This window comes from Lissotriton vulgaris, chromosome 2_1, assembly GCF_964263255.1.
Source record: "Lissotriton vulgaris chromosome 2_1, aLisVul1.2, whole genome shotgun sequence".
Lineage (NCBI taxonomy): Eukaryota > Metazoa > Chordata > Amphibia > Caudata > Salamandridae > Lissotriton > Lissotriton vulgaris.
Window position 1 is genome coordinate 1,646,020,795 of NC_141687.1, and position 25,464 is coordinate 1,646,046,258.

At 47.4% G+C, this 25,464-nt stretch overlaps 1 protein-coding gene across 8 annotated transcripts in view; it reads left to right on the plus strand.

Moving 5' to 3' along the window:
- Positions 1 to 25,464, plus strand: part of GMEB1 (glucocorticoid modulatory element binding protein 1) — a 283,921-nt gene that overhangs the window by 82,455 nt on the left and 176,002 nt on the right. For 5 of the 8 annotated variants that reach the window (XM_086957554.1, XM_086957559.1, XM_086957555.1 and 2 more), the window contains 2 exons: positions 465 to 577; positions 13,389 to 13,513. In XM_086957554.1, coding sequence (XP_086813680.1) covers positions 465 to 577; positions 13,389 to 13,513 — 238 coding nt within the window. The remainder of the gene's footprint in view (positions 1 to 464; positions 578 to 13,388; positions 13,514 to 25,464) is intronic. The other 3 variants (XM_086957560.1, XM_086957562.1, XM_086957561.1) reach the window with 1 other exon arrangement.

Consider the following 25,464-nt stretch of genomic DNA (forward strand, 5'->3'; position numbering starts at 1 on the left):
GGAGTTAGCCTTTTAGCTACATCACACTTTGTAAAGAATTTTCCTTTGTCTCACTGCACCCTCTGGCTCTCACTGTGCTGATGCAGATTGTTTGAAGTTTACTGCCTTTTATTATGTGTTCCTGTCCGTGCTAGAAAACTGTTTTTCTTGTGATGTGCCATTTAAACTAATGCCAGGGCTACTCCTTTCTCTAGTTTCAAGCTAGCGATTTGTGAAAATTGTTTTATAAAAAACTTAGTATGTGTTTGTTTAAAAATCACACAAAAAACAGTACATGGCTCCTTTGTGTTGAGTACCATTCTGGTCATGGAATACTTTGAATATTTCTGCTTTAACTCTACAACCACCAATATACCCTTTCCACCTGGGAAGATGGGGAAGGGTGAGCATAAAGGAAAATTGTAGGGTTATGTCTAATTCTACCTCATACTGTGATCTGAATTTCATTTCCCCACGGCGTTTAGTTCTTTCTTTATCGGTGGCAACTTTTACAACAGGATTCTGGAGGAGGGCTCCGAGACCAGCTCAGCAGTCATGTCCATGGAGACCCACACCCTGAAAATGGAAGATGCTTTTGGTAAGCGTACGGCCCTGTGTAGATGCTCTGTTTGGCTTTTGGGAGGAAAGCAAAGATTTTTTTTTGTTTTTTTTGTTTATGTTCATTGTTGTACCCTTCTTTCTTCACTTTAGTTTGGTTACTTCATACTCGTTTTCCTTTCCTGTACTCCTTTTTGTTTTCCCCTTTTTTGTTCTTATCCTTTATTTTTCTACCATCACTTTTTATTTGCACAATTTCCTTCCTTTTCTTGTTTTTCTTCTTTCTCTCATCCATCTTCCTGAGTGGGAAGATTGGGTAGCAGGTGATTACAAGTATCTGGAGAGTGAAGCTTGCTTTGTTATAGGCTTGATACCTAAGGAGAGAGGGAGGATTGCTGGGAGATACAAACTCTTTACTTTCTTCCTGTGGTGATATTCAAGCGAGATAAAAAAAAAATAGACCAAGTTCTATTTTATAATGGCATGGTGCCTCCAGGGAGAGAGACAGTGACAGGAATTTTCAAAATGAGCTTTGTCTTGTTAGCATAGTGCCTCAAGGATGATAAGTCACTGGATGCTGCAGTTTGAGTGCTGCATTCTACTTGTGGCTCATTCAAGGAGGGGAGCAATCTCATGGAGCTGCAGAGTGACCTCTTGCTTCCTGGTGTCGGTTTCCTCTATAGAGGAAAGCTGTCACAGGATGCTGCTGGCTGACCTCTGCCTACTTATAATGTAGGTATGATTCCTTCATGGAGAATTCTGGGATTGTATACAACTGACCTCGTACTGGAATTATAGAGCATGCCCTTATTCTCCTGTTGCTGACAGTGAAGTGGGGTAAGTAAAACATGGGTGTCAGTAGACTTGTATCTTTCATCTCACTATGCCGCAAATAAGCCCCTGTTTGTTACCTAGGATAAACATGTTAGTGTTGTGGCTTTCATTGTTTTCCTGCACATTATTTCTGTTGACAAATGCATGCTGTACAGAGGCTTTACAGTTGCAAGGAACAATGTGTACTGTTTACCAAGCGTGTGAGATCTTGTTCCCATAAAATCTGTCAGGTGCAGGATTTTAAGTAAGAATTTGAATTATTCACAACGGTTTGAGTTTATTTCACCTAAGAAAGTGAACATATAGCTAAACTCCGAAAAATGAAAAACTTTCCACTGATATTTATATTTTCTTTAAAGACTGCTGTATTTGACAGAAAATTGGCAGCAATGGATTTGCTACTGTCAGTGTGTGGTAGGTTATGGTTTATTACCCAATATGATTTGTAAAGCACAGTTGGAGTTTAAGTGTGAAAATTATGCATTATGCACGGACAGAATGCTGAAAAATGTCATAGATTCTCTCCAGTACAGAGATCTGGCCCTAAATCCATCGGTTTTTTTTTGCTCACCATGCCATTCCAGTTTGAACCCAGCCTTATGCAAATCAGTCTTGACCCTGCGCCCAATGGGAACAGTCCAGCCCGAAATGCCTGGCCAGGTCCTCCCTGGACCGGAAAAAAGCATCCTAGGACCGGTTTCAGGCTTTCAGCCAGGATTGCTTGACTCGAGTGGCATGGCGAGCACAGAACCCACATCTGGGCATACCCGTCCCACTCTGGGTGACAAATGCAAAACAAGCATTAGAAATGCAATAGGTCTCGCAGCATTAGAGTTAGTGCTTTTAGAATTGTTTATGGTTTTTTTTGTAAATCTTTAGCATGAGGTTGAGGGTGAGTGAGGGTGAGTGAGGGTGAGGGGTTGAGGGTGAGGCTGAGGGGTTGAGGGTGAGGGTGAGTGAGGGTGAGTGAGGGGTTGAGGGTGAGTGAGGGGTTGAGGGTGAGTGAGGGTGAGTGAGGGGTTGAGGGTGAGTGAGGGTGAGTGAGGGGTTGAGGGTGAGTGAGGGTGAGGGGTTGAGGGTGGGTGAGGGGTTGAGGGTGGGTGAGGGTGAGGGGTTGAGGGTGAGTGAGGGTGAGGGTGAGTGAGGGGTTGAGGGTGAGTGAGGGTGAGTGAGGGTGAGGGGTTGAGGGTGAGTGAGGGTGAGGCTGAGGGGTTGAGGGTGAGTGAGGGTGAGGGTGAGTGAGGGGTTGAGGGTGAGTGAGGGTGAGTGAGGGTGAGGGGTTGAGGGTGAGTGAGGGTGAGGCTGAGGGGTTGAGGGTGAGGGTGAGTGAGGGTGAGTGAGGGGTTGAGGGTGAGGGGTTGAGGGTGAGGGGTTGAGGGTGGGTGAGGGGTTGAGGGTGAGTGAGGGTGAGGGGTTGAGGGTGAGTGAGGGTGAGTGTGAGTGAGGGTGAGTGTGAGTGAGGGTGAGTGAGGGTGAGGGGGTGAGGGGTTGAGGGTGAGTGAGGGTGAGGGTGAGGGGTTGAGGGTGAGTGAGAGTGAGGGTGAGTGAGGGTGAGTGAGGGTGAGTGAGGGTGAGTGAGGGTGAGTGAGGGTGAGTGAGAGGTTGAGGGTGAGTGAGGGTGAGGGTGAGGGGTTGAGGGTGAGTGAGGGTGAGTGAGGGTGAGGGTGGTTGAGGGTGAGGGGTTGAGGGTGAGTGAGGGTGAGGGGTTGAGGGTGAGTGAGGGTGAGGGGTTGAGGGTGAGGGGTTGAGGGTGAGGGGTTGAGGGTGAGTGAGGGTGAGTGAGGGTGAGGGGTTGAGGGTGAGTGAGGGTGAGGGTGAGTGAGGGTGAGGGGTTGAGGGTGAGTGAGGGTGAGGGTGAGTGAGGGTGAGGGGTTGAGGGTGAGTGAGGGTGAGGGTGAGTGAGGGTGAGGGGTTGAGGGTGAGTGAGGGTGAGGGGTTGAGGGTGAGTGAGGGTGAGGGTGAGTGAGGGTGAGGGGTTGAGGGTGAGTGAGGGTGAGGGGTTGAGGGTGAGTGAGGGTGAGTGAGGGGGTGAGGGGTTGAGGGTGAGTGAGGGTGAGGTTGAGGGTGAGTGAGGGTGAGGGGTTGAGGGTGAGTGAGGGTGAGGGTGGGTGAGGGTGAGTCAGGGTGAGGGGTTGAGGGTGAGTGAGGGGTTGAGGGTGAGTGAGGGTGAGGGTGAGTGAGGGTGAGGGGTTGAGGGTGAGTGAGGGTGAGGGTGAGTGAGGGTGAGGGGTTGAGGGTGAGTGAGGGGTTGAGGGTGGGTGAGGGTGAGGGTGAGTGAGGGTGAGTGAGGGTGAGGGGTTGAGGGTGAGTGAGGGTGAGGGGTTGAGGGTGAGTGAGGGTGAGGGGTTGAGGGTGAGTGAGGGTGAGTGAGGGTGAGGGGTTGAGGGTGAGTGAGGGTGAGGGGTTGAGGGTGAGTGAGGGTGAGTGAGGGGGTGAGGGGTTGAGGGTGAGTGAGGGTGAGGTTGAGGGTGAGTGAGGGTGAGGGGTTGAGGGTGAGTGAGGGTGGGTGAGGGTGAGTCAGGGTGAGGGGTTGAGGGTGAGTGAGGGTGAGGGTGAGTGAGGGTGAGGGGTTGAGGGTGAGGGGTTGAGGGTGAGGGGTTGAGGGTGAGTGAGGGTGAGGGTGAGGGGTTGAGGGTGAGTGAGGGTGAGTGAGGGTGAGGGGTTGAGGGTGAGGGGTTGAGGGTGAGTGAGAGTGAGGGTGAGTGAGGGGTTGAGGGTGAGTGAGAGTGAGGGTGAGTGAGGGGTTGAGGGTGAGTGAGGGTGAGGGGTTGAGGGTGAGTGAGGGTGAGGGTGAGTGAGGGTGAGGGTGGGTGAGGGTGAGTGAGGGTGAGGGGTTGAGGGTGAGTGAGGGTGAGGGGTTGAGGGTGAGTGAGGGTGAGGGTGAGTGAGGGTGAGTGAGGGTGAGGGGTTGAGGGTGAGTGAGGGTGAGTGAGGGTGAGGGGTTGAGGGTGAGTGAGGGTGAGGGGTTGAGGGTGACACGTGCAAGGATTTGCACAGTGCAGGGATTCCTATTTGGATGGCATTTTCAAAGTAAGCTGCAATCCCGGCTTGATCTCCCAGGAACAATTAATTCCTGGCCTACAGTGATCGCGAGAAAAGACCCAACATGCAGACCCTTCCACCATGAGAACCCAATCCTCTGAGTAATTCTGGGAAAATCCGTTTTATGGTAATTACTCTGTAGCACCAGCTGTGCATTTGTGCTTCACTTCCTGGTTGCCGCAGTCTTGCCTTGTTCCACGGATATTCCACGTACATGCCTTGCTTTAAGAAGGTATATTTAGAGCAACATTTTCATATAACTGTGATCTTCGTTTGTTTCATATTTTTTCTTATTAGAATACTACAACAGTATTGCGCAACAAATTATATGCAATAAAAAGAACAAGTATACCAGTAGCAAATATTTCAATTTAGTGATGCTGACAAACGAAATATATTTTCTAAAAGTAGAACCAAAATAGGGCAATAAAATGGAAAGGAAGAAAAGAAGAGAACGGAGAGTGTAGATAGTGTAGATAGTGTAGATAGATCGCATTAGCCTATCTATTGATTTGATAGAAAAGTAGTAATATGTAACCGTGGTAGTTCATGTTTAATCTTCCTTTTGCAGCTAAAGCACAATGAGTTACTGGTCACGCATGTCTGTAAATATAATTTTTAGGGTAAAATCATTTTTTTATTGAATTTTACATTTTTGAACAGGAAACTACACCATAGGCGAAAAACCATGCGAGCACTGTTATGAAAATCTTATAATCCGAAACCATCCACAGATATACGTAGTATTACTTTTCAGAATATCCCTCCTGTCATGAGCACGATACCCATTAATCTTCGCCAGCCCATTCCGTCTGTTTATCAAAATAAGTAAGAGTTTCATTGGATATGAGGTTTCAAGTTGGCGAGTTGAGAGACTGGCAGAATAAAGGCATAGAAGGAAAGTAATTTCTCTCCCTCTCTGAAGGGTCTTGTAGCCTCAGCTATGAAGCTTGTTTCTCTTGACTTTAAGCAGGGGGGCGGGGGGGAGGGGGTATAGCAGGGAGACGAGAAGGGTAGCTTTGAGGGGGGAGCAACGAGCGCCAGAACATTACTGGGAACGGATGCAACTGGTTTAGCAGCCAGTTCTGCAAATGCTAACAAACTAGGCAGCGTAATGAATAGACCCTTTCAGAAAGCTGGGTGTGCTCGTGTTAGATGGTGGCAGACATCCTGCAGACTTTATGCACTATGCGCACATCTGGCTGAAGGGGCGGCCCTGCTCTTGTGTTACCAAGCATGAAGGGGTTATAACAGATCATTTCAGCTCAGAGTAAGACAAACTTCAAAAAATGAAATAAACCCTGGAACTTAACTGGTTAGCAGACAAAGTTAATCAAAGATACAATTGCCGTTGCAAAACACAGACCCTTTCACAACAAAATATCATTCTAGAGAATGCAAAGTATGCAAAAATTGCAGTCCAAGTTCAGGTGGAGTTGCATGTCGGTGGCATGCATGTGGTAGCCTATATCTAAGTCTGGCCTTTTTATTACTTAAAGGTGGTTCGAGAGAGTTGGAACAATGACCGCTGTCAGTGCTTTGTTGACACCGAGCTGGCCACAGTTAAGTCAATAGTTGGCAAACCTCTCGGGTGTGATGTGTTTTTTTAGGGTAGGAGTGTTTAGAAGCATGTTAGATAGCATGTTTAGACAAGACGGACGGACGGAAGAGAGGGGAGGGGGGAGGAGAAATGCGACACGGAGGGAAGGGGAGGGGGCGGAGCCTTTCACCGTAACACGGCGGGCAGGGGAGGGGGCGGGCAGGGGAGGGGGCGGAGAGGGGAGAGGTGCGACACGGCAGGATGTGACCGTTGCGGCGGTGTTGACGGCGTTAGACGGAAGGAAGAGAGGGGAGGGGGAGGATAAATGCGACACGGCGGGAGGGGGCGGAGCGGGTAAACATAGACGGACGTGCACGCGCTTTTAAGGTCAATGCGCATGCGCATAAGCTCAATGCGCATTGACCTTAAAAGTCACGGGCACTGCAAGGAATCGCCACGATTCCTTGCAGTGTAGATAAAGAGTGGATAACTCGCAATAGTCTCGCTTGCTCGATGCGCATGCGCATCGACAGGCGAGACCTAAAAAGAACAATTGATGGACAGAATGCAGACCAATGTCATACATACACCCCAGTACTCACAGGGTCAAGATTGATTTGCATATAGCTGGGTCTGAACTGATGGGTGAAGTGAGCTAAAGAATGACGATGGATTCAACCCAGATCTGTGACTGGGGGTGAGTGTCTGAAAAGTTTCAGCGATCCGTCCATCATTTCCTTGTGTTTGCTTTGTTCGCCCTAAGTTGGTAGGGTGTGCCCAGACGTGGGCGCCTTGCTCACTTTGCCACTGGATTCAAGCTAGCCTGGCTGATGAAGGGTGTTACCCAGAAACCGGTCCCAGGATGCTTATTTCCGCTTCAGGGAAGACCTGGCTACGCAGTTCGGGCTGGACTGTTCCCATGGGGCACATGGTCAAGACAGATAGCTGGCTCTGAACTGAGGTGACGAAGTGAGCTAAAGCATGATGATGGATTCAACCCAGATCTGTGACTGGGTGAGTTTCTGAAAAGTTTCAGCGCTTCGTCCATCATCTCCTTGTGTTTGCTTTTCCCCCCCAAATAAACTAGCAGTTCAGAAGTCGTGCAATCCACCTTGGTGTTTGGATGTGCAAAATGTTCTTGTGCCATTCTGGTATCCCGGTACAAAAGGGGGTGGTGATGGACGGAGCATCTGAATCAATCAAACACTCACACCCAGTCAAAAGATCTGGGTTTAATCCATCACCGTTCTTTAGCCCACTCTGCCACCCCAGTTCAGACGGCTGAAATGCCAGAAACCGGTCCTAGGAAGCTTGATTCCGGTCCAGGGAAGGCATGGCTTGGCAGTTCGGGCTGGACTGTTCCCATGAGGCACAGGGTCAGACTGATTTGCATATGGCCATGTCTGAACTGGGGTGGCAGAGTGGGCTAAAGAACGGTGATGGATTAAACCCAGATCTGTTGACTGGGTGTGAGTGTTTGATTAGTTCAGATGCTCCCTCCATCACCACCCCCTTTTGTACCATTCTGGTATCACAGCCATTAAAAATGTCTTTGCCATTTGTCAGTCTCATGTCGCGATTTGTCAGTAAACCTTCATCTTTCATTGTGTGTAGCCATGCACAGTCTGCAAAGTCTTTAAAACCAGCGGAAACGGGCTATTCGTAGCATGTGTTGGCTGCAAATACACATTTTATGACAGGGCTTGAAAAATCATAAAAATATTAATAGACCTGCAGGTCTAGTAACTTGAAATATCTACTTGACCTAGCTGTAATGTACTTGATCCGTGAACCGGTCTCAAATTGTGTGGTCCTAGGCAAACAGTTTGTCTTATGGAGCTGCCTTTTCCTTTATTACCACATAAGAGAGCACCTAACATGCTCGCAATTGCTGCTGTGAAAAAAAAACCTTTTATTTACTAGACTAAACGTTTGCTCCAGGTATGATAAGAATTGGACCCACATATAGGGTTCACATGATCCCTGGCTTGCCTCTTAGTTCACTAATCACATTGTCATCTGGGCAGGAATATATCCCAGTTGATGCTCACTTTTTAGGTTTCGCTGGGGAACGGAGCTGTAAGCTCCGCCTCCAGAGAAATCTGTAGTTTCTAGTATGGGTGCCTTGAACACACCCCTCTGCTTCATTGGCTAGCTCCATAAATGGAGGCTAGCCATTGGAACAGAGAGGCGTCCTTCATGGCCGGACCAGATTCGGGGGCGTTCCCGAGAATCTTTGGCTTTTGGCTACGTCATGATACGTCAGCCAAAAGCCGGGAACGCCCCCGAATCTGGTCCGGCCGGGCCGTGCTTGCTGCTGTCCTGCCTTACTCTGTGTCCCTCGTCCCCCCTCCCCTCGCTGTCCTGTGCACGTTTCCCGCCTCCCTCCCGCCGTTCGTGTCCTCTCCCGCCCCCTGTGTCCTCTCCAGCCCCCCTCCCGCCGTCCTTTCCTCTCCCGCCCCCCCGGTGTCCTCGTAGGTGCTTGTTTGTTTCAGAGCAGTCACCCGAGGCACCACATCCAGAGCAGCACTGGGACCGATGTATTGGGGCGGAGGCATCGTGAGTGTTTTTCCCCGGCACGTTTCCCGCCTCCCTCCCCCTCCCGCCGTTCCCCCTCCCCCCCTCCGTGTGCCGATCCTGCGCATCCACCGCAATAGTCTGCATTCTTACTTTTTTCCTTGACTAGTACCTGGAGCGCCTGACTCTCCCACCCGTGCCACGCCCCCAGCGGAACGCGAGTCCCACCCCGGGGCCCGCCCAGCCCCTAACCGTGCTCCCAGTCCCACGGCTGCTTCAGTTCAGGAGTCTCTTCCTACCGAATGTGTTCAGTTTGACTTTTATCCCGGTCAGTCGGAGTGAAAGAAGCTCGCCCGCCGCTTTCCTCGAACGGGTGACTCAATTTGTGGAACAACTCTACCGCTGTGCGGAGGAGCGTCCTGCAGAAAGTTTTCTTCAAACCTCCTCCGTGGCGGGAGTGCGCAGGTTTTTTATTACATTGGTGCCCCAGACAGCGGTAGCAGCAGGGAAGGGGCGTGTGACCCGCCGCTTCCTCGTTCAATTCATTGAAGCAGCAGGACTGACTAGCCAGGCAGAGGGAACTCCAGCTCAGCTCTGCAGCGGCATAAAGTCCCGGCGCACCCGCTGACCACCCCTGCCCGCCCGCTGACCACCCCTGCCCGCGCCTGCACCAGTCCCGCCGGCCATGGAGTGGAGAGACAGCCCCACGGAAAACTGCGAGCCGGCTTTGACCGAGGCGCAGCGATGGCTGGAGGTGAGAACCCTTGTTAGCCAATGTATTTTGCATTGACAGGTGGTGAAGTGTGAGTTAGAATGGATGAAAAAAAGGTGTGTTAAAATTGACTGAAGGGATCCGGACAGGAAGTAAAGTTTTAATTCCAGGTTCCCTTTTTCAAGGATAAAAACCTGATGTGAGCGTAGAAATTATGTAACGATCTAATTAGCTACAAAGTTAATGGGTGGAGAGGTCAACATGTTTCATACCTTTTACAGTCCATAGTGGATCGTGGCATTTGACCAGGAAGACCTCATTCTACACTTCACAGGGATGGGGAAAATGGAAGCTATGTGAACCATGCCCTGTGAATAATATGCAAAAAAGGGAGACAATAAAGTGCATGTCCTGTATACTTTACATGGACATAAAGAACGTCTCTTGGGGGTAGACACAAGCGAAAAGTCTGGGGCGCCCCAGACAGACCAGGCAAGCAGGACGCTGCGTGGTGGAATTAAACTACGCAGCAAAGCTCAGTGCAGCAAACGTCCTACCCGTGCCGACAGATATATATAAATTGCATCCTGTTTAATTAAGAGAGTTTCAAATAAGTATAAGGAACATAAGCAATGAGGAGATTGCAAAGCTTAAGCCTGCAAGGTTAGCCTTTATATCCGTGATAGAAAAGTTCAGAAAGTTATACCTAGTTCCACTTCAGTAGCAGCATATACAATGGTCGAGGAATGGCTCGAGGTCTAAGAAATACTGAAAGCTTCTGGTACAGATTTAATTCCCATTTATCTTCTTAAGGATGATCCTTTTACATGGTCTGTAAAAATGTAAGCAACTGTAATTGTGAGATTAGCAACAGTGCTAAATTTATGGAAAGATGGAATTACCCGATGTAGACTGGATCTTATTAGCCCATGAACATTAGTAGTCTGCTCTCGAGATGCTGGGCAAGCAAGCTACTACACAGACAGAAATGAGGAATCTGAAAGACCAAGGGCTAGTCCAGCTTCTATTGCATTTTAAACAAGCCTTTCAATGCTAGATCAGCGTTTTGAGGTACATACAGATTTCCGAATACACAAGATGGAAGATAGACATGAATGTTCAGCATGACCGTACAGGTCTTTTATTCAACTGGGCATTTCCCCGTTAGGGTGGAGCCCTTGAGGCCAGTTCTTAAAGCCCAAGCCCACTCTTGGTGCCTCTGTCAATCCCCCACATCTCCCAGAGGTTACTTGGAGTCATCGAGGGGAGGTTTCAAGAGAGAGAGAAAGAGAGAGGGAGGTGGAAGGTAGAGAGAAAGCGATCAGCGAGAGAGAAGAGAAGTAGAGAGAGGGAATGGATAGGTGGAAAGAGATTGTGTGACGAGATGACAAGCTTGTTTAAGCATTTATGTCAGGGCTGATTTTAGTTTCCCTAATCCGACCCTGATGTCCAGTGATTTATAAAGCATTTGAAATGAAATTAGCACATTTCTAAGCCCTCGGCCACTTCTGCAGATATGGAAGCAGCCGAGGCCCAGCAAGATGGTGAAGTTTGCCCAACATTACCCAAAGTGATGAAGTCAGGAACCTGTGACTTCAACTCATGTCTTACAGTCAGATCACCTAAGTGCTAGCCCACATCTTCCTTCTAGAAGCAGGGTGTTTGTATTTCATGGACCTGAACACTGTTATTTGCAGGTAATGGTGCTAATCTTTAGAGTTTAGAGTTGAAATTCTCACTTGGTAAACAAATCTATTAAAAGTTCAGGCTTGATATGAGGTGGTTTAACCAGACCCCTTTAAGCGTGTGCATAACTGAGGATAACAACTTATTAGTATCCTTAAAACACACAGGCCCAACATTCGAGCGAACTGCAGGTGGGCAGTGACCCTGTGATATGAACCTGTGCAGAAAATACCATGGAGAATGTATCTGACACCATCATCAAATTTTGATAGAAAATAAGAATTGGTTTTCAATGTAGACGCAGCGAATATTGGTAAAGAAAAGAATCCTTAGAGTAAATAAAGGCAGAGATACTGAAAACATGTATCAAGGCTTTGTTGTCAGGTTTGCTGCTTAGGGACTAAGGAACATGATAGTAAATATCAAATTGGGCTGTTTCAGTCACTAAGAAATAATGTACAAATTTCAGGAAAAGACCAGCAGGAAAAGCTTGAACAGCTAATACATGGAGAGTTCTCTTGGAAAAGATAGCACCGAGATGTGGAAGGATCATGTGAGCTCTCGATCAGGAAAATGCATTTCTGGTAAAATATAGGAAGTGTGCTTCAGGATTAGATTTTGGGGAGCCATGGTAAAACCTGCTGTTTAATGCCTTGAATTAAAGAGTTTCTCTACCATTGCTCTGGCTATTCCAGCATTGCATGCCTTGCAAGAAGTTGACAGGTTTGAGATGCTGCCTACAGTCCTGCTGCCTCTCACTCCAGAGATGTGCTGCATCGGGTAAGATTGCATTTCCACAGCTCGTCATAAAGTAAGCAGTGACTGGGGTAATTGCCTTAAAATACAGCACTTTTGAACTCGTTTCTCACTATGTATACCACTTGAATTAGAATTATTTTAATGCAGTCGAGAATGTGTTTGCTACATGTTTGCAGAGGCTGCAACAGTAGACTGAGTCCTATACAGTCTTGACATGTCATGGTCAACCTACTCTATTCTAAACATTTTACGGGGCTTTGGTTCAGCTCCATTAGCTAATGCTTTCTTTGACACAGGAAGATTCAGTTTGTTTTGTTGAGCCATCGTCAATCACAACTTGAATCTCTCAAGATTTGCCTTTTAATCTTACTTTCTTTCGATTAGCTGTTTCGGGTAGATCCTTTTGCCTACATTAGAATGCATGCCTATTTTCCATCTAGGAAGTACACTCAGCCTTTTACAAATGTAATTCTGCATCTTGTCCGTGCATTGTATACTTACAGCAATCCTTAACAGGTACCCATTACCAAATATACCAGCCAGCTTCTAGCTGATCGTTGATGAAAGCCGCTAGAGGACCCTACCAAAAATGTAGTGCGCTTGTGTTTGCTCCTTCCCTACAGCATAGCCTCTTTTTATCATACTTTTGATTGGCTGACTACATATTGGAGCATGTGTTTAAACTCGTCACTCCTGTGCTTCTCCCCTAATAAATGCCAGCACCCCATGCAGCCCACGTTCCTGTATTGCCCTCCTCCAACTCTTCTCCCCCCGCTTTCTTTCTTTTTAATTAATCCACTCCTTCAATGCTCGCCCACCCCTCGCAGTCCTTATACAGCATTTTAAAAATGAATATTACATTTGCTGGTGGGCCTGGCAACTCCGGTTTGCTACTAGCCACTACGCTTCCAGAAAAGGCACTTCGATCGAATAGAATTTTTTTCACACATATTTTCTGCAGCAAGTGGCGTTCACCATCTTGGATCTGTAAATTAAACAAGCATTACAATGCAAAGGTTTCGCCTTTGGAAAAGTTAGAGCTATTGCCATTGTAAATGACAATGCCATTTATTTATCTGTTTTCAAAACCAACACATAAATAAAAAGCTTGTCATTCACAATGCCAATAGCTCAAACTTTTCCAAAGGCGAAACCGTTGCATTGTAAATGCTTGTTATGAATATATTACTAAAGCATAATGTTGTAGTGCACTGTCATTTACATACAGCACATTTTCCATTGAAATGGCTATAAAACTTTCCCACTAATGTAGTTTTACTGATAAAACTATATAGCGCATAAACAATGTTTGAAATCGGGTTTCGGCACAAATGTTAAAAATGTGCACATCATCAAGTAGAGTGTTCTGATTTGTTTTGATCCTATAAAAATCTTTCTTTTTCACCACAGAATTACAAACTAGTGACTCCATAACTAGTGAAAAATATTTGAAATGTTTGCCTAGTTCAATTATCACCTATTTCAGCATAACTTTGTCTTTGAAATATTGAATTGACGACAGTAACATCATCCGTAGGTCAGGTGATTCAAATTCCCTACCCCTTCCTTTTCAAAGGCACCAGCCTGTTTAAAAAAACTCCTGCACCATAATACCCCATATTCAGTTTCAGTGCACAAGGTTTGTTTTGACTCTGCCTCGCTCAGAGGGCAGCCTTGGCGGGAAGTGCTGCAGCTTGGTGTATTGTGATCATGTTGGTGCTAGCAGTACTAACTCTCACTTTCTTCCCTTTCTCTTTGCAGATGCCAGCCTGCTGGAGGATAACGAGGACATTGAAATAGCATATCCCATCACATGTGGTGACAGCAAAGCCATCCTTCTTTGGAAGAAGTTTGTGTGTCCTGGAATCAATGTCAAATGTGTCAAGGTAATCCTGAGAAAAAGAACCTCCTAACTTCCAGCAGAAAAAGTTTGCCCCTGTTGCTTCCATGCAATTTAATGTGCTCACCAATCAGCACGTGCTCTGGTAACTTTTCTTCCGCCAGCTTGTTTTTTCCCATTCAAGTGTTCCTAGTACTCAGAGGCACTGGGAGTCCAGGTTCAAACATTAAAGCAGACTTCTGGATTATCGGTCCATTTGGCACCCATATAAATGATGCAGTTATATCTAGTCACTCCCACCTTTGATTCCTCCTCAGTCTTCCTTTCTTCTCTACTATGAACCAGTCTTTTGTAAGTCTCACAACTGTATGTCCTTTTGATGTATAGCACTTCTTTTTATTTGAGCCGCACTGTCATCAAATTATTCACAATGCAGTTGACAAATTTTTATCTGGCATGATTCCCTGGGAAGAAGACTGCTGTCTTTGAAACAATACACAACATCCATGAAATACTAGAGTAATCTTTGCAACATGCCTTGTCCAAAGTCGCCAGTAAGTAGTAATAGTTAGGACCTATTTTCCATATGAGGAGCGTTTTTTCATTTGCAAATAACTTTAGTGGTGTTTGACAAATCCTCACAAACTTTTCAAAACGAATTTGCCAATCCCTTATGCGGCTGTCTTGAAAATGTCAGGGTGATCCGTAAATAGGGGTGGGGGGGATCCAAAAAAGGAAATTTTAGACACAGCTACAGCCCGAACTGCTGAACGGACGCCCGACTCACACAGGTTGGCTACATGAATTGTGGGATATCGTAGCCATGGAACGTATTCAAGCTATTCGGACGAATTCAACGGATTCCTCCGAACCATATGGCGCCCTTTGCTGTCCCTGTTAGCTTTAGAAATGAATGAGGTGACATGCCCCAAATACCTTTTGCTTACTTCGGCTCACTGAAGCACAACCCTTGAGGGAGGTCAATCAACCTGCTTCTTAATCAATGATTTTTACAAAAGGTTACTAAGAGGCAATCGTCCAGCACACCGGTTTAGGGAGCGAGGGGGGGGGGGGGTGATTAAGGTTTTTTTTCTCACTATTTCTTCGAACTTTCGTTATGCTCTCCCGGGCCAATCCCATGTTGTACCTGGACAGCACCTGCCCCCCGATCGTTCACGAAAGACTGCCTGGGGCTCATCTATGTTTCTATGGGTCTGGCTTGCATGGGGGGGAGGCACTTTTGAGATCAAAAAATGGATTGTCTGATGTATCCAATGCTTTTTCTCATATGTTTGCAAATCAATAAAACATAAAAGAAAAGTGGGCAGGGTAGAAACACCCTGAACCCCTAGGCCTCTTGGGGGAGTCCCAGAGGGACCCAGCAGGGACAAAAATGCATATTTTTTTATTTTCAGCTGGAGTTGCGCTGGATCCGCGAATCCCGCTGAAAATAATTTTTTAGAAAACGAAGCATGGGCTCCCTCGCGTTGTTTCCAAGCAGCCTCCTGGTTTGCCAGGACCCGGGGCATGTTAAGAATATTTAGGAGGGGCACTCTGGGCCCCCTCCTAAGATCCATAAAGCCCCGGGGACCGCCCCCTCATTCTTAATAATTTATACAGGGGTTCTCCCGGGGACCGCCACCTCCCCCGGGCAAAGTATGATATAAATGCGGGGGAGGGTGGCATGCGCTCCCCTCCGCAGTCCTGGGGACCGCCACCTCTCAGGGGCTAAATGAATTCGAGGAGGAGCTCCGCGAACGGTGCACCTATGAATACCATTGCTATCAAATGTTGTTCAACCTGGGTCACTCCAGTCTAATTAATCCAGAGCAAAACCCCAACATGCTCCCGCCAAGCCATAGCAAATTGTGCTTGCTTTCAGCAAGCGAGAACTTTGATAAAGCTCTCGCTTCGGTAATGCTCTTGCTTCGATAATGCTCTTGCTTGCTGACATGGAGCACAATTGCTTTGACAGAGAGGTGGCTGCATGTTAGAAGTTCCCTGTGTCAAAGCAATGCCGACTACCACAGGAGGCAGGGAGCTGGCAGAGGCTGCAGGGGCCTTCAGCTTCCCCCGTGGCCCCCAACACTACAATGTGGGTGCCCTAGGTAGGACCAGGGCACCAATAAGTGAGGCCAGGCCCTGGGGGAAGGATCGCCATGGTCAAAATTCGTCTGGGTTGGTGGGTTACTCAGCCTTCCTCCCTTTAATAATAATAAAAAGAAAGGTCAGGGGATGGGGTCCTTGGGGCCGAAATCAGCCTATTCTGCAAACTCGATTTAGAAAAGGGGGTGGTGATGAACAGAGTGTCTGAGTTAAACAGACCACTCTTACCCAGTCCAAAGATCAGGGCTTGATCCATCACCGTTATTTATCTCACTGCCCCATCCCAGCTCAGAACCTGGCTATATGCAAATCAGTCTGTCCCTGGCCCAGTGCATCATGGGAACAGGGCAGACTAAACTACCAAGCCAATTCTTCACCAGAAAGGAGACAAGCTACCGGGGACCGGTTTCTGGCATTTCAGCCTTCTTCGGCCCGGCTTGCTTGAATCCTGATGGAGCAGTGAGAAAGGGACTCATGTCTGAGTATACCCTGCCACACCTATAGTGGCCAAAAACGATTTAGAAAAGGGGGTGGTGATGAACAGAGTGTCTGAGTTAAACAGACCACTCTTACCCAGTCCAAAGATCAGGGCTTGATCCATCACCGTTATTTATCTCACTGCCCCATCCCAGCTCAGAACCTGGCTATATGCAAATCAGTCTGTCCCTGGCCCAGTGCATCATGGGAACAGGGCAGACTAAACTACCAAGCCAATTCTTCACCAGAAAGGAGACAAGCTACCGGGGACCGGTTTCTGGCATTTCAGCCTTCTTCGGCCCGGCTTGCTTGAATCCTGATGGAGCAGTGAGAAAGGGACTCATGTCTGAGTATACCCTGCCACACCTATAGTGGCCAAAAACGATTTAGAAAAGGGGGTGGTGATGAACAGAGTGTCTGAGTTAAACAGACCACTCTTACCCAGTCCAAAGATCAGGGCTTGATCCATCACCGTTATTTATCTCACTGCCCCATCCCAGCTCAGAACCTGGCTATATGCAAATCAGTCTGTCCCTGGCCCAGTGCATCATGGGAACAGGGCAGACTAAACTACCAAGCCAATTCTTCACCAGAAAGGAGACAAGCTACCGGGGACCGGTTTCTGGCATTTCAGCCTTCTTCGGCCCGGCTTGCTTGAATCCTGATGGAGCAGTGAGAAAGGGACTCATGTCTGAGTATACCCTGCCACACCTATAGTGGCCAAAAACGATTTAGAAAAGGGGGTGGTGATGAACAGAGTGTCTGAGTTAAACAGACCACTCTTACCCAGTCCAAAGATCAGGGCTTGATCCATCACCGTTATTTATCTCACTGCCCCATCCCAGCTCAGAACCTGGCTATATGCAAATCAGTCTGTCCCTGGCCCAGTGCATCATGGGAACAGGGCAGACTAAACTACCAAGCCAATTCTTCACCAGAAAGGAGACAAGCTACCGGGGACCGGTTTCTGGCATTTCAGCCTTCTTCGGCCCGGCTTGCTTGAATCCTGATGGAGCAGTGAGAAAGGGACTCATGTCTGAGTATACCCTGCCACACCTATAGTGGCCAAAAACGATTTAGAAAAGGGGGTGGTGATGAACAGAGTGTCTGAGTTAAACAGACCACTCTTACCCAGTCCAAAGATCAGGGCTTGATCCATCACCGTTATTTATCTCACTGCCCCATCCCAGCTCAGAACCTGGCTATATGCAAATCAGTCTGTCCCTGGCCCAGTGCATCATGGGAACAGGGCAGACTAAACTACCAAGCCAATTCTTCACCAGAAAGGAGACAAGCTACCGGGGACCGGTTTCTGGCATTTCAGCCTTCTTCGGCCCGGCTTGCTTGAATCCTGATGGAGCAGTGAGAAAGGGACTCATGTCTGAGTATACCCTGCCACACCTATAGTGGCCAAAAACGATTTAGAAAAGGGGGTGGTGATGAACAGAGTGTCTGAGTTAAACAGACCACTCTTACCCAGTCCAAAGATCAGGGCTTGATCCATCACCGTTATTTATCTCACTGCCCCATCCCAGCTCAGAACCTGGCTATATGCAAATCAGTCTGTCCCTGGCCCAGTGCATCATGGGAACAGGGCAGACTAAACTACCAAGCCAATTCTTCACCAGAAAGGAGACAAGCTACCGGGGACCGGTTTCTGGCATTTCAGCCTTCTTCGGCCCGGCTTGCTTGAATCCTGATGGAGCAGTGAGAAAGGGACTCATGTCTGAGTATACCCTGCCACACCTATAGTGGCCAAAAACGATTTAGAAAAGGGGGTGGTGATGAACAGAGTGTCTGAGTTAAACAGACCACTCTTACCCAGTCCAAAGATCAGGGCTTGATCCATCACCGTTATTTATCTCACTGCCCCATCCCAGCTCAGAACCTGGCTATATGCAAATCAGTCTGTCCCTGGCCCAGTGCATCATGGGAACAGGGCAGACTAAACTACCAAGCCAATTCTTCACCAGAAAGGAGACAAGCTACCGGGGACCGGTTTCTGGCATTTCAGCCTTCTTCGGCCCGGCTTGCTTGAATCCTGATGGAGCAGTGAGAAAGGGACTCATGTCTGAGTATACCCTGCCACACCTATAGTGGCCAAAAACGATTTAGAAAAGGGGGTGGTGATGAACAGAGTGTCTGAGTTAAACAGACCACTCTTACCCAGTCCAAAGATCAGGGCTTGATCCATCACCGTTATTTATCTCACTGCCCCATCCCAGCTCAGAACCTGGCTATATGCAAATCAGTCTGTCCCTGGCCCAGTGCATCATGGGAACAGGGCAGACTAAACTACCAAGCCAATTCTTCACCAGAAAGGAGACAAGCTACCGGGGACCGGTTTCTGGCATTTCAGCCTTCTTCGGCCCGGCTTGCTTGAATCCTGATGGAGCAGTGAGAAAGGGACTCATGTCTGAGTATACCCTGCCACACCTATAGTGGCCAAAAACGATTTAGAAAAGGGGGTGGTGATGAACAGAGTGTCTGAGTTAAACAGACCACTCTTACCCAGTCCAAAGATCAGGGCTTGATCCATCACCGTTATTTATCTCACTGCCCCATCCCAGCTCAGAACCTGGCTATATGCAAATCAGTCTGTCCCTGGCCCAGTGCATCATGGGAACAGGGCAGACTAAACTACCAAGCCAATTCTTCACCAGAAAGGAGACAAGCTACCGGGGACCGGTTTCTGGCATTTCAGCCTTCTTCGGCCCGGCTTGCTTGAATCCTGATGGAGCAGTGAGAAAGGGACTCATGTCTGAGTATACCCTGCCACACCTATAGTGGCCAAAAACGATTTAGAAAAGGGGGTGGTGATGAACAGAGTGTCTGAGTTAAACAGACCACTCTTACCCAGTCCAAAGATCAGGGCTTGATCCATCACCGTTATTTATCTCACTGCCCCATCCCAGCTCAGAACCTGGCTATATGCAAATCAGTCTGTCCCTGGCCCAGTGCATCATGGGAACAGGGCAGACTAAACTACCAAGCCAATTCTTCACCAGAAAGGAGACAAGCTACCGGGGACCGGTTTCTGGCATTTCAGCCTTCTTCGGCCCGGCTTGCTTGAATCCTGATGGAGCAGTGAGAAAGGGACTCATGTCTGAGTATACCCTGCCACACCTATAGTGGCCAAAAACGATTTAGAAAAGGGGGTGGTGATGAACAGAGTGTCTGAGTTAAACAGACCACTCTTACCCAGTCCAAAGATCAGGGCTTGATCCATCACCGTTATTTATCTCACTGCCCCATCCCAGCTCAGAACCTGGCTATATGCAAATCAGTCTGTCCCTGGCCCAGTGCATCATGGGAACAGGGCAGACTAAACTACCAAGCCAATTCTTCACCAGAAAGGAGACAAGCTACCGGGGACCGGTTTCTGGCATTTCAGCCTTCTTCGGCCCGGCTTGCTTGAATCCTGATGGAGCAGTGAGAAAGGGACTCATGTCTGAGTATACCCTGCCACACCTATAGTGGCCAAAAACGATTTAGAAAAGGGGGTGGTGATGAACAGAGTGTCTGAGTTAAACAGACCACTCTTACCCAGTCCAAAGATCAGGGCTTGATCCATCACCGTTATTTATCTCACTGCAAACTCACCTCCTGGTGCACGTCTGGTTGGAGAATGAAGTCCCCTTGGCTCCAGAGTTTCCTTGGGGGCCAACAAGCCCTCTTGTACCTCCACTAAGTCCCATAGAGCGTGATTGCGGAGAGGTGTTCGGAAGCCATTCCCCATTCGCCACCACTCTACAAGCGCATCTCCTGGCGCACTGCTGATTGGGGAATGAAGTAGTTTTGGATTCTGAGGGTTCTTGCGGGGCCCAAAAGTCCTCCTGTTACCTCCAGTATGTCACAGCAGGATTCCTGAGAGCTGGTTGGAGGCCCACCTCCTTTCTCCACCACTCTGCAAACGTGACTATTAGTTGACAAAACATAGAAATTCAATAACAAGCCAAAGGCTACAGGGGCATTCTAGTTAGGCTCAGATTTCACTTGTACAGAACCAGAGAAAAACAGCATTTCAGTTATATATAACTTACGCCCCCCGCAATGCACTGCTTATTACCTCTCATATATCACTCATGACATGGTCCGTGACATCACTGATGAAATCATCTACAGAACCACTCACACAACCACTCACACCCCTGTAAAACCTGTCTAACGCCCATTCACACAACCACTCAACCATTTACACACCCATTCACAGACCCATACAGTACTGACGCCCCCCACTCACTTGTACAGCCACTCATACAACCATCCATACAACCAGTCACTCACCCGTGCAGCCAGTCACATAGCTACACACTCACCCATACAGCGACTCACACACCCACTGGCTCGGGCAGGAAGACTTCTTTACTCTTGCTTGGCGGGATCAGTTTCAAATCTCCCTCCAAGGGGGAGCAAACAGCAAGCCCGCTTCTAGCGGGTCATAGCTTAAAAAATACTTCTGCCTGCGGTTAGAGGATTTAATCTGTTTCCCTGCCTGCAGGGAAAGAGATTAAAAGATTGCATTAACCCGCAGAGATTTGCTTTATTGGCTGCTCCCCGTGGGCGGGAACAATGCCAGCTCCCACTGGATGCGAGAGCAGCCTGTGGTCACAGGGGCCTTGGAGCTCCCCCCGCGACCCCCTTTCATTACAACTTCGGCCCCCAATGATAGTGTGGTGAGTGCCCTTGTTAAGCACCCACCCTTTTTTGGCCATGCCCTTGGAGATGGGGTACCCGGGCCGAAATCAGCTTGGGAGTGGAGCCACATACCCCCCTCTGCTGTGAATATAGCACTGGGCTCCATGGGAATGAGGTCCCCGGGGCTGAAACTGGCCCAGGGCGGGCACGTGCCCCCCCCTCCCAAATGCCCTGAGAGATGGGGTCCCCGGGACCAAATTCACCGGGGCCTACAGTAACACACTCGGGGGACCATGTGCCCCACTCCTCTTATAAATGCCCTGGGGCCAAAAGGGGGCTAGGGTGGGGGCCCATGAGTCCCCTCCCCTTAATTTAAATTAGTTGCTCTGGGGGATTGACTCCCCAAGGCCTATCATGGCTCTGGGAGGAGAGGCTGCGCTGCCCCTCCTCCCCTTTAATTTTACTAGAGGCCCTGGGGATGGGCCCCTTCCCCATTTAAAATATATATTGCCCTGGGGGATGGTGTCCCCAGGGCCTAAGAACTCTCTGGGAGGGGGGCCACGTGGTCCCCTCCCCATTTCAAATATATATGGCACTGGGGGATGGGGCCCATTAGTCCAAGGTCTAAACAAACACATTTTTTGAATCGCTGAATCCCTTACTCCCCACTTGTAGCGCAGCCCCCGAGCCGCTTTGTTCTGCTACTTTTGTAGGATCTTTCAACTTATTACTTTGTGTCAGGATCGCTGAGCCCTCTTAGCTGTAAATCATTTATTTATTTATAAAGTTTTATATAGTGCGAACAAGATCCCGAGGGATATCGGAACGCTTTACAGTAGGATGGGAGGAAGGACATAGATGCAAAATCGACATCAGGTAGGAGTAGAAAACAGGAATGTTCGCATAATCAGGGACAGTTGCACAAAAAAAGGACCATAACAAATGATAGTCAAATGGAGGTAAGAACAATGTCTTCGTGCAGGTGCGCCTATCCCAATTAGGGTAAGAATTTATTCATGATGACTTTTTTGGCTTCCAATTTGAACGCTGTTGTTGAAGAGATTCGGCGTACTTCCTGTGGAAGAGAGTTCCATAGCTTTGGGGCAGCGCCGGAAAAGGCTCTGACAAGTTCTCTTTTTCCTACAGATGAGTGGTTTCAAGAGGAAAGTCTTGATGCTTCTTGAGGCTCTTACACCGCAAGACAGCTCCAGTTTTTGCGCCATGTACATGGGAGTATTGAAGTGAAGGGAATTGTGCACCAGAACGACTATCTTTAACTGAGTACTTGCTTTATAAGGCAACCATTCGAGAGATTTTAGGACTGGGGATATGTGCTTGTTTCGCTTAGTGCCTGTAACCAATCTACCCGCTGTATTCAGTGATGCTCTTAGTGGAGCCAGGGAGTATTTGGGAAGGCCACAGAAGGTTGTGCTGCCGTAGTCCAGCCTAGGCTGGACAAGCGCTTGCACCACCTGCTTGAAATCGTTTTCTGGAAGGAAAGGTTTGATATTTCTGAGTGTCTTAATCAAGTGGTTTGCTCCCTTGCATTTCTTACTGATGTGATTTTTCATATTCAGGTGCTTGTCCAAGGTGACTCCGAGCGATTTGGCTGAGTCTATGATGAGAGGAGTGCAGTTGAAGTCAGTGAGGTGATTCAACCAGAGATCAAACTTGGGGATGTGGTTCGGAGGGGAGATGAAAGCAAACACAAGGAGATCATGGACGGAGTGCTGAAACTTTTCAAACACTCACCCCCAGTCACAGATCTGGGTTGAACCCATCATAATTCTTTAGCTCACTTTGCCACCCCAGTTCAGACATAGCTATATGCAAATCAGTCTTGACCATGTGCCTCATGGAAACAGTCCAGCCCAACTGCCAAGGGGAGATGACCAGGAATTCCGTTTTGGATGTTTTGAGCAGAAGATGGTTCTCAGTTAACCAGTTTTGATTAGACGTTAGGGTCCCGCTGAGAGAGATGTTTTCGGGGAAAGAGATTTTCAAATAGTTGCGTATCGTCTGCATACATATGGAAGAGAGTGTTTGAGGAGTTAAAGAGTTAGCTAATGGTTCCAAGAACAGGTTGATGAGGATCGGAGATAGGACGGATCCTTGGGGAACCCCCATGAGAACTGGAGAGGGCTGCGAGAGAGAGTAGTTTGCCTTGACCCTTTGAGATCTGCGGTGGAGGAAAGACTAGAACCATTGTAGCACCTGACCAGAAAAACCCATCCTATTTTTCAGAGTGGCGAGGAGGTTGTTATGATTAACCCTGTTGAATGCGGAAGAAAGGTCAAGGAGGATCAGGAGGCAGGAATCTTTTTGGTCAAGGCATCCATGACGTGAGTGAGCTCCGACTCGGTGCTGTGCCCCTTCTGAAAGCTTGATTGATGCTGGTCAAGGAGTTGGAAATTCTCTATATGCGCTCAGAGTTGATATTGTATGCATTTTTCTATGAGAGAGAGAAACTCTGTTTATTTAGACCGTGGTCTTTAAACAATGAGATCGAAATGCATCACATCAATATCAAAACCATACAAAATTTATAAAATCAGGCTGTTACTCTCCATGCCGCTTTCTATATGTTATACAAATTTAAAAAGAAAAGGCATTCTATGGGTAGCACAGACATAAAAAATGTTAAGAGGAATTTTAAAACACATGCTATACATAATAAAACTGGAAGATATTACATTAAAAATAGGCAATTTCGATATGTTTCTCATTACAGTACTATCCGAATCTTATAGGCTTGCAATCCCTCGTAACTTAGCTTTTACTTGTGTCTATCGATATATGTTCCTCAATTTGATTTATTTTGTTGTTCCTGTGCTATGCGATTCACCTTTTTCAGAAAGTTACCAAGTGCAATTGCTATTTCCAGATTTTCCATTCCTATCAATAAGTTTGTCGCTTGTACTCGTTGTCTTATGCCATATTTTATAAATAAAGGTCGTAAGAACCGTTTTCTCACTTCTAGACATGTCAAGCAGTCAAGTAGTATGTGCAGCATTTCACACTTGGCCCCCAGGCCACATTTACATGTACCATCTGGATATAACATTTCTGCCTTAACTCTCCCTTCCATTAGCCAAGGGATGGTGCCAATTCGGATTTTCAGTATCTCCCACCTAAATGCATAATTTGGCAGGGTTTCTAAGTATGGGTACCCAGTCTCGTTTTCCCATGATTCTATCATATTTACCACTGATTTTTTGTTTCTTAGATATCCTATATCCTGCCTTCTGGAGTACTCCCTTCCTTGTACTCTGAGTGCACTCTTCGTGAACTCTACATCTAGAGAATTTTGGTTTACTCCCACTTTTAGATTCCCGATTATTTCCTTTATTTTTCTTTTTGCGTCTAGTGCCCACCTTAGGTTACTGTGGCGGATTTCTTCACTACACCAATGTGAGACCTTTTCCCCTACCCCCTGGGATTGGCGTTTCCAGAATCTTACCATCGCCATTTTGGCCTGAGTAGTCCATCCAATCATATCTGTTTCCAGTCTAATTGCCTGTATCATAGATGACTTAGGTAGTGACAATAATGTTTTCAGGGCCTTACCTTCCTCCCGATCCCAGCCTCCCTTTCCGCTTAGAAGGAGTACTTCTGCACCATACAGTACTTGGGGCGGTATCATGGACTCGTATGCTTTTAATAACGGTTTGTGTGACATATCCCCATAGTTTTTATTGAATTTTTTCAGGCCACAAATGGAGGCAGATGCTTTTGCGTTTTGGTGTGCCAAATGTATGTCCCATTTTAAGGAGGGTTCAAACCAAAGACCAAGATATTTATATTCTTTTACCGTTTCTAATTTTATTTTATCTAGATACCAGCTAAAATTCTTGGTCCCTTTACCGAAGCACATGATCTTTGTTTTTTCCATGTTCACTGTCAGCAATTTATCCTTACAGTAATCATGGAATACATTTAGTTTTCTTTGTAGCCCGAGCTCTGTCTGGTCAGTAATCACAAGATCGTCTGCATACAGCAAGCAAGAGACCTTTCTACTATCCATTCTCGGGCTCGCGCTTCTTTCCACCTCTAGTGCTGCTGGGAGATCTGCTAGAAATATTGAAAAAAGGAGCGGAGCTAGGACGCAGCCCTGTCTCAGTCCATTCCCTATTTCAATTTTCTTTGTCAGCGCCCCTTGTATATCTTTAATGACTTGGGCCCAGTTCCCTCTGTGTAATTCTTTCAAGATTTCAAGTAAGCACACAGGGATTTCATATTTAATCAGGCACTCCCATAGTTTCCCCCGGTCCACTGAATCAAAGGCTGCCCGGAAGTCGACGAAACAGCAGAACAGGTTCCCCTTTTGTTCTATCGACTTCCGGGCAAGGGCCCACAGGGCATAACAGTGATCCACGGTGGAGTGCCCTTCTTTAAAGCCTCCCTGTTCCACCGGGATAATTGAGTTCTCTTCCACCCAGTCCTTTAATTTGCCAAGAACTATTTTTGCAAATATTTTCTCCCCGATGTCCAGTAGATTAATTAATCTATAATTTTTCGGGTTGTTCATCTCCCCTTTCTTATGTATTGGCCTTATTATGGCCCCATTCCAGTTATCGGGGAGTTTGCTAGTATCTAAGATGACTTCAAACATATTTGCAAAAAATTCCGCCCACCAATCTACTTGAGTTTTGATTATTTGAGCCGGGAGGTTATCTGGGCCTGCTGCTCTTGTGAGATTCAAACCTTTTATCGTCTTTTTAACCTCTGGGGCGGAAAAAAAAGGTTTTATTTCTGCTACCAGACCGCTCCAGTCTG